The 9,271-nt window shown below is 38.5% G+C and overlaps 1 protein-coding gene across 5 annotated transcripts in view; it reads right to left on the bottom strand.

Annotated features, from left to right (window-relative positions):
* Positions 1-1,406: 1,406 nt before the first annotated feature.
* JPH1 (junctophilin 1) overlaps positions 1,407-9,271 on the bottom strand; it is an 80,272-nt gene continuing 72,407 nt past the window's right edge. Inside the window, exons 5-6 of one of the 5 annotated variants that reach the window (XM_050802299.1) lie at positions 3,920-4,015; positions 1,407-3,749 (exon numbers count right to left, since the gene is read on the bottom strand). In XM_050802299.1, coding sequence (XP_050658256.1) covers positions 3,935-4,015 — 81 coding nt within the window. In that variant the 3' untranslated portion in view covers positions 1,407-3,749; positions 3,920-3,934. The remainder of the gene's footprint in view (positions 3,750-3,919; positions 4,016-9,271) is intronic. The other 4 variants (XM_050802300.1, XM_050802297.1, XM_050802298.1 and 1 more) reach the window with 4 other exon arrangements.

Below are 9,271 nucleotides of genomic sequence, written 5' to 3'. Positions count from 1 at the left end.
GTAAGCATTTAACATAAATAAGGTCATTTCATTCTCACCATCACCCTGTGAGGCCAGATAGTGCTATGACTACACCCATTTTATTGATAAGGAAACCAGGGGCATGGATTAGAGAAGGATCCATAATCAATCATGACCAAAGCCGGAATTTCATCTATATTGACTAGATTCATCAGTATTCACTGTCTTCTCTCTCTCTGCTATTTTCCCCTATTCCTATAAACCAGACCCCTATTATAGAGGCCACTGCATTTCAGTACCTTTGGGGTGAGAGTGAATTGTCAGAACAGATAATTCTTAAACCTGGAATAATCAAACGCAGTCTGATGAACCGTGACACTGTACTGGCAGAATACGCCACGTCAACAGCCACCTATTAAGTTGGGAAGATGAGGCTATGTTACTTTCCAAAGCATGGCAGGAGAGCTGCAAATGGCAGGGAGGGTATGCCTGGGGAGCCTGCTAGCCACAACTCTTGAGAAACAGTTTTTACATTAAAAGGGCATGTAGAATACTTTCCAGACTTCCCAACCACACAAGCTTCACCCTAGCTTTGGCATCAGCGCTCACAATGTGTGGCTTGGACACGAATCTGGAATCAATAATCTCTCTAGCACCTTGTGCTTTCCTTCCCTGCTTCAAAAGCCTGTTCTGTGTTCCCCTCTAGGATTTGCTAGGAGGCTAATTACTGAAGTTGAGTAATCTGTTTAGCCCCAGAGGCAATAACTCTGTGCATTATTTATATGAGGGGCTCCAAGATCTTAGCCCTCAACAGGTGTGATGAATTTGGGAATTTAAAAGCACCATGGCACCTCCCTGGAAAGCTGTTTTGGAGATGGTCCTTTTATCACAGCGCACAGGTGGCTTGCCTACGTGTCGAGCCAGCAGCTTAGGCCGGCACCCTGGATGGCTTCAAAGGGAGCACAGCGGCTAGAAGTCCCGGTGGCGGCAGGTTTATTCAACCCATGTTGTGCTTAACCTTCCAGGAGTGCACCTAAGCAGCAGGGGTCATAGCAACATATTAATTTATTTGGGGCACAATGGTAAAAAAAAAAATTCTAATTAATTGAAAAGTGCCCATGTAGGAGGGAGATTTACTTCAAGTTTTCTTTAAAAATAAGAGCAGTCTTTAAACTCTGGATAAGGCACTAATCCAATTAATGAAGGCATTAAGCAGAGCAATGAACCTTATTTTGCAAAATTATTTGAAAGGCCCAGGATGAAAGAAACGTAGAACCAACTGGTGGAGCGGTATAACTACCTTCTGGCACATGGCTTCTTTGTGCATTTTTTCCTTCTATTTCTGCTGTTAATTTTTCAGCAGATCTCTTTCAACACCACCACCGAAGCATTCCACATAACTCAAGACAGTAATTTACTCACAAAGAAAACACACCTCCGACTTTATTAATAACCAACTTTTTTTTTATTAGAGCAGATACAGTTGTGAAAACTGTACATTATACATTTTGGTTTCGAGAATTATAAATAAAGGAACTCACAGGTAGGGAGTTCTTTTTCACAGCAAGAAACTTTAAATAAACAAAGTCATGTTTTATTAAGTACATTGGCAGACTTCATGTGCTGTCCAAAATGTTGAGTACAGTATAACAACCCATTAGAAAGAGCCTTCATGTAAAATACAGCTGTGCACATTTTAGAAAAATACCAACAATTTGAGCTTTGTTTTAAAAAAGCTTATAAATCATACATATATTTATAAATGGGACCAACATGCTCACTTTATAAACATATCCTCTCGCTATCTGTTACCCATGATTTCCAAAGCATTACACATTTTAAACACTTAATAAGATTAAATATTTTATTATTATTTTTTAAAAAACCAGTTTTCCCAGCATAAGGAGCTACAGGGTTTGGGAGGGGCGGTGAGAATACTGAGAGTGACACAGGAACTTTAAACGTTTGTTCTCAGGTATAAACGGACTTCCTAAATTTAAAAGTCAAAGCAAAATGTAAAAAATGAATATACAAGTTGAAATTTTTCATTTGCTCTCTTTCTGCCTTCTTCTTTATTCCATATTGGTCACACCCAGGATTTTCAACATATTGTGCTTCTGTAAGAAACATCACTGGGTTACTACCCTGCAGGTGGCAAAGCACTCAGTCCACATCTGTGCTAACCAGGGAATTGTGTGAACTGTCTTCTGCATTGAAAAGGTAGCTAATACGGTAAAAAAAAAAAAAAAAAAAAAAAAAAAATCTGATTAAACCATGCAAATCATGAAAATATTTAGGAGTAGCTCCCCCTCTGCAATGTAATGTTTTAAAAAGATTTAATAGATTAGATAGATACTTTTCCTCCCCTGATTTCTTTTTAACTAATTACTTTTATAAAGACCATTTAGTTTCTCTAAGTAAGCATGCTTCTCAATAATAAAGGGTAAATTATAAAACAGCAAAAACCCAGAAATGTCAGAATGACAAAAGACTGTAAAAGACACATATTTAAAATAAAAATGTCTAAGCCTTTAAAATGGGAAATGAAATTACAAAAGGACTTTGAAAAACAGGAAAGGCAGAAAACTGAGAGGCAGTGATTGAACAAGGCTTTATGTTCTACCTGAATGTATTCAACAGAAATTTAAGTTGGAAAAAGAAAACAAGAAAGAGCAGAGCAGTTTATTAATAGCATCTTGCTTAACTTTCATGGGAATTAACACAGCCACCGACAAGATTTTATTTGGTTGTAAAGTACGTCAGCAAAGAAACTGAATCCTTTAAACACTGATTACTGCAATCCATGCAACGTTTGGACTATACTTCTTAGAATTCTGTCGTGTTTTGGTTTTTAAAATTTAGCACTTCCTAAGTGCATAAATAATTCACCTCAGTAATGTTAAAAAGATTTAAAATTAAATTAGTTCTTAGGAAGGCATAGTGTCTTCAAATTGCTAAAATTTAAAGATAAATAATCTTTTACAAGTATAGGAAGAATAAATGACATAAAAGATGGTATATTGCTATCAAAATAAGCACATTTTCACTAGCATTTTGTTGTTTCTTTTCCTTGAGATGCAACACGTGTGTTTCGGTCCGGCCAGGACCGCAGGTGGTAGATGACTATACATCATATTTAAATAAACAGCAAAAATGAACAGAGTCGTGCACAAGCAAACGAAACATTCTCTCCCAGAACATTCCAGGAGATGTTAAAGCAGCAGGTCATGGCATAAGACTGGTGAGTGATGCTGCTACCTATTTCTTCTAATGAGATAGGAGTGAATGTTGGAACCACGTCCACAGCAACACAATCCTCCGACCGCATTCCTCGGGCAGTCGTTTCCCCAGCTCCCTACTAAAAACGTCAGATGGTAAAATAGTAAGGCAGCTGTTGACTTCCATCAAAAAAAAAAAAAAAAAAAATGCAGCTCCATACATTTCCAGTTTAGTCACACTCTGCTAGGACAGATGGAGTAGCCAATGCCAAGAACTTCGCCGGATGGGGCTGCTTCAGCAGATTTTAAAAAAGAATTATTATTAAGTTTTGCTCTCCAACATGGCTGTGCGCTTCAGCTCCCAGAGGACCCCAAAGCCACAAAGCACTCCCAGGGGAACCGAACAGGTCCTCTGGCTGAATTTTCCAAGTTTCATCTCTCTTGCGATCCCATCCTAATTCCAAGCCTCCTTCCCTGTGTCTGAGTCTGCCTGGGGTGGGCCATTTAAAGGGCTGACGGCACCACTGCAGAGAACTGTGGGCTAACACACCACTAGTTGTCAGGACTTCACTGAAGGGTCAAAACAGTTATAGCATTAAGTAACTATGTTGAATCACATTCAGGCATAGCCAAAATTAAAGTGAAGGACAATATGTCATTGTTAAAAAAATAGCAAATTTGAATATGAGAAAAGAATGTTATTTACTATGATTCTAGATAGAAATTAAGGCGATTCTTACCTTTCCTAATTCCAATCAAGTTAGAAAGTGAACAAAAAGAATGGCCAACCCGATATTCAACAGCATGACAAGGACAATCATGATCGAATTAGGGCCCTGAAAATGAAAGAGAACAAAATAATCCTAACTTTTCCATGTTAATATCAAGATATAACCAAAGCCAATTACTGAAAAAATAAGAAAGTTAACATGACTGCAGTAAATAAGGCATAAAAGATGACAGCAGTTCCAAAAGGTGTAGACTAAAAACAGCAATGCTATGTTTAGATGGAGACATTTCAGAACCTTCACTTAAAAATGAATCCAGGCTTGAATTAGTTTAAAAACGTTTTAAACAACTCATCTACTTCATTCACCTCAAAACAATGGACAACAGCGTAGGCTGAGAGACACAGCTCACCATAACAGGGCCTACGAAGGGCTGGGAGTTAGAGGTGCATTTGTTGTTAGGATGCAGGTCAGATGAGGAAGAGCTGCTTCCTCCTCAGGGCAGTTAGGAATCTGTAGGACAAATCTGTAGGACAAAGCCGCCTCCAAGGAACAATTCAGGGAAAACTCAAAACGAGGTTCTCTACCTCCTGCTTTTTCCCTGGTTCTCTGTTTGGACACCACCCTTTCCGTTAAGTAAAAGCTGTAAGTGAGAAGTTGGATACTTTCAGAAGTTATCTTACAGGCCTAGCTTTTTAAATTTCTCTAATCACAATCACAACATTTCAGAAATCAAGTTATATTTTACAAACTACAGGATCCTATTTTGATAAATATCATTATAATAAATACCAGATAGTCCAAGGGCCCCAAATTTTACTTGTTTAAACCAACCAACCTCATATAACCCATCTTTTCAGATCTGCTCCATGAAGAAGCCACCTTGTTTTACAAAGCCATGATTGTGATATTTACTGTGAAAATAGTGTCCAATTCTTATATAGCATTAAAAGTGTTCTAAACTGGCTTTATGAGGTAGGTAGTTTTATTGTCCTTATTTTACAGATGAGGAAACAGTGGTATTCTATTTGGATATTGGGTAAGACTACACTGAAACAATGTTACAGAGGCTTCAAAAGTATTGATGTGTTTTGGGTGTGGGGTAAGTGAATAAGGGAGATTGGAGCTATCATTGGTCAAGCACTCATCAATTTGGGTCTAGGGTTTGGGTCACACATCATTTACTCAAGAAGGTCTCTTTCCCTGACTGAGCCCACATCTCTGTGGTAGAGGTCAGAGTGCCCTGCTCTCTCTATCACAGTGAGTTTCACACTTGACTGTCCTTTGTTGTTTAACTGCTATTTTCCCCCACAAGACGCTGAGCTCTGCAGTGGCAGAGGCCTTGTCTTATTCACTGCTACGTACCCAGTGCACAGACACGTGACATTGCCCAGTTCATTCAGGCAACCAATATTTAATGAGACCCCACTATCTTCCAGCACATTTCCAAGTGCTGTGGATGTGGGTTGTTTTGAGACAGGCTCTTGCTCTGTCGCCCAGATTGGAATGCAGTGGTGTGATCTCCGCTCATCGCAGTCTTGACGTCCCAGGTTCAAGCTATCTTACCACCTCAGCTTCCTGAGTAGCTGAGACCAACAGTGTGTGCCACCAAACCTGGCTAATTTTTGTATTTTTTGTAGAGATGAGGTTTCACTATGTTGACCAGGCTGGTCTCAACTTCCCGGCCTCAAGTGATCCTGCCACCTTGGCCTCCCAAAGTGCTGGGATTCCAGGCATGAACCACAGTGCCTGACCCAAATGTGGGTTGTTAAACAAAACGCATTAAATCACTGAAATGATTTAATTTCATTAATCATTTCATTAATCATTTGCATTAAATGAAGAACAAACAGGGTGATGAGTAAATTGGGGGAGGGAGAGAAAGTAAACATGAGTCCTCTTTAAGTGGGGACTATTAAGAAGAAGAAAAGCATCAGTTCCTAAACCTTAAGTAAATGGGAGGAAAATAAACATTTATTGCAGGTTTTTATAATGCTGGGCAGTGGGTTAAGCATCTCTGAGTAGATTTTTTTTTTTGGTTTATTCTTCACAAGCAATTATTAGTTCCATTTGACAGTGTTTAAGAGGATAGGTGTCTTGCTCAAGTTTCCTCAGCCAGTTTGAACAAATTAGAACTCGAATTAAGAATCAGAACTCGAATTAAGCTTTAGTCTAGTCACTTCGGAGCTCCATGCTCTTTTCTCCATATGTCTATTAAAGATACAGGCCTTAGTTTAAAGGCAGTTTCCCATTTAGTTATTTAAAATGACATTTTTATCTATATCCTGTAATTTCCACAGTATCAGAAAAATATCAAATTGTGGTAACGACCAACTGCTCTTTTAGAATAGTTATGTTCTAAATTAATAGGAGAGTCCTAACCTGTGCAACTCCTCAATTATGGTTAGAGCATAAAAATAATGCAGGAAACTCTTATAACTCAGAAAATAGTGGAGACGATCTTTCAATGTCACAACAGCACAGAGATTAAGGAAATGCTATTACAGGCTGAACATCCCTTATCTGAAATGCTTGGGACCCTAAGTGTTCGGGATTTCAGATTTTTTCAGATGTATGGGTTCAGCATCCCAAATACAAAATTCTAAAATGCTGCAATGAGAATTTCCTTTGAGCATCATGTTGGTGCTCGAAAAGTTTCAGATTTTGGAGATTTAAAAAATTTTAAAGTTTTGTGGGTCCATAGTGGGTGTATATATATTTTGATACCAACATATAATGTGTAATAATCACATCAGGGTAATGAGATATCTATCACCTAAAGCATTTATTCTTTGTGTTCAAACAATCCAATTATACTCTTTTTAGTTATCTTATTTTTTTATTTTATTTTTTTGAGGTGGAGTCTTGCTCTGTCGCCCAGGCTGGAGTGCAGTGACGTGATCTTGGCTCACCGCAACCTCTGCCTCCTGGCTTCAAGTGATGTTCCTGCCTTAGCCTCCCGAGAAGCTGGGACTACAGGTGCTCACTACGATGCCCAGCTAATGTTTGTATTTTTAGTAGAGACGGGGTTTCACCATGTTGGTCAGGCTGGTCCTGAACTCCTGACCTCAAGTGATCCATCCGCTTCAGCCTCCCAAAGTGTTGGGATTACAGGTGTGGGCCACCGTGCCCAGTTCTCTTTATTTTAAAATGTACAAGTAAATTATTATTAACTATAGTCACCCTGTTGTGCTATCAAATACTAGGTCTTATTTGTTCTATTTTTTTTTTCTTGTATCCATTAACCATCCCCACTTCTCCCTCCCCTATGTCTTCACTTTTCTTCCAGCCTCTGGTAACCATCCTTTTACTCTCCATCTCCATGAGTTTGATCGCTTTAATTTTTAGCTCCCACAAATAAGTGAGAATATGCAAAGGTTGTCCTTCTGTGCCTGGCTTCTTTCACTTCACATCACGACCAGATGCTGGAACATTCTGGATGTTCCACCTGTACACTTGGATTAGATTTTGTTCATGAGTGTTCTAAGAATTTTGGATCATTTCAACTATTCTGGGCTACTGGGTTTATTTCATAATTTTCAAAGGTAATTTAGTGATACGAAAGATGAGGAAAAATACACCTGGTCAGAACAATACAACGTAGACTTCGGTGTCTTACAGCGGACCCAGGAAAGTGAAATTGCAGAGAACATGCCTTCCATGAAGCCAACTTCTAAAGTCCAAGGTGTGCCTGAACCTTGACTCCCATTTCGTAAATCCGTATAAGATTCTGTGAATTTATCTAACCCCTTTGAATTAGTATTTTGAATTTGTATATCCTCTTGGTTTGAATTTAGTTTACTATCTTTTCTCCAGTTTTTAGCCCACATATCACTGTACTGGCAATTCAGATTTAATGAATAATGAATGAGTGCTTTATCCAAAATGAAAAATACATACATACATATTTTTTTCTTTTGCACACACACACACATACACATTTCTCCTGTGTATGTTCTAATATACACACACATATATATTTATCCTACCAGGGTGGCTCCACTTAGAAAGCTATTTTTAAAGGTGACTCAGTGAAGATGAGGGAAAACTAGACATGAAAGGTTCAAACAACAACCAGGGGGGAAAAAAAATCCAGGATGCTATGTTCAGTGGCAGATACCAAGCCCTGGCCTCTGTGTTCTTTATATACCTAGGCACAGGATACAGGGTGAAAAGCTTTAAGGTAAAGTCCCATAAATATGACTGTGGTGGCCAGTTGTAGCTTAAAATAGCAAAATGAAAAAAAAATCTGTCTTGCTTTTCAAGACTGACTGGGACAGGTGTAATACAAGAAGCTGTAGCAGGGCACAGGGTAAGTCTTGATTGGAAGAAATTTTCAGGCAGTAAGAAAATAAAAAACAGGAAATCAAAATACAGAAAGAAATCCTAACTCAAAAAATTAATCTTTTTTTCCTTTAAGAGACTGTCATTCATATTAACACTGTAAGGAATTTTCTGCTAGAAGAGTTATTATGGTTTATGTGAAATCTAAAGCTTCTCTAGTTAGAAACACGTGAGAAGAGCAAAGTTTAATTAAGTATTAATAGCAAAGTTTAATTATATATATTTACCTCTTTTTGGGGTGAGGTTCAAACCCGATTTGATGGGGATGCTTTAAATTTTACACACATTCAAATAAACCTCAAAACAAACTTGGATGCAAATCACAGGAATGACTGAGAAAAAAGTGCAGTCATTTTTCAGAATGGGCTGAGATGCCTAATTGGAAAATTCCCCCACTTGATGGTAAGATGCTAAAGATGCCTCTTCTGACCCTACCAGAGTTGTCATGTTGCAAAATCCTATAAAATTTCAGGATCATATTGAATGTGTGCCTCTAGGACATGAGTCCATACGCAACCACTGCCCACAGGGGTCACAGAAGTTTCTTAAGGAAAATCTTCCTCAAGAAAGTAATCAAAGCCACAGTCTCCCTTCTCCTACCTCTCATACTCAAGTTAACTAATTTCCTGTGTTAGTCTGTGTCCCAGGAGATTTTCTGTATTTCTAGGAGACCAATATCCAGGGTGATCCTGAGGATGGATCAAATCTACTTGAATATTTCTGAACTGCTTATGCTTCAACTAGCATTGTGTTGAAACAAACATCATAATAGCTAAGGTTTCTTCATCACTTACTCTGTGCTAGGCACTATGCTAAGAACTTTTAAAGTATTGACTCATTTAATCTTCACAACAACCCTGTGATAGGTAAAGATGAGGAAACTGAGGCACACAGCAGTAAGGAAACTGTCCAGCGTCACACAGCTGGTAAGCAACAGAGCTGGGATGTGAACCGAGGAAGTTTGGCAACAAAGTTCAATTCTGTGAATTTTAAAATTATTATGTCTAACTTACACAGCGT

Source organism: Macaca thibetana, chromosome 8 (genome assembly GCF_024542745.1).
Source record: "Macaca thibetana thibetana isolate TM-01 chromosome 8, ASM2454274v1, whole genome shotgun sequence".
In the NCBI taxonomy this organism is placed as follows: Eukaryota; Metazoa; Chordata; class Mammalia; order Primates; family Cercopithecidae; genus Macaca; species Macaca thibetana.
This window is presented reverse-complemented; position numbering and strand designations above follow the sequence as displayed.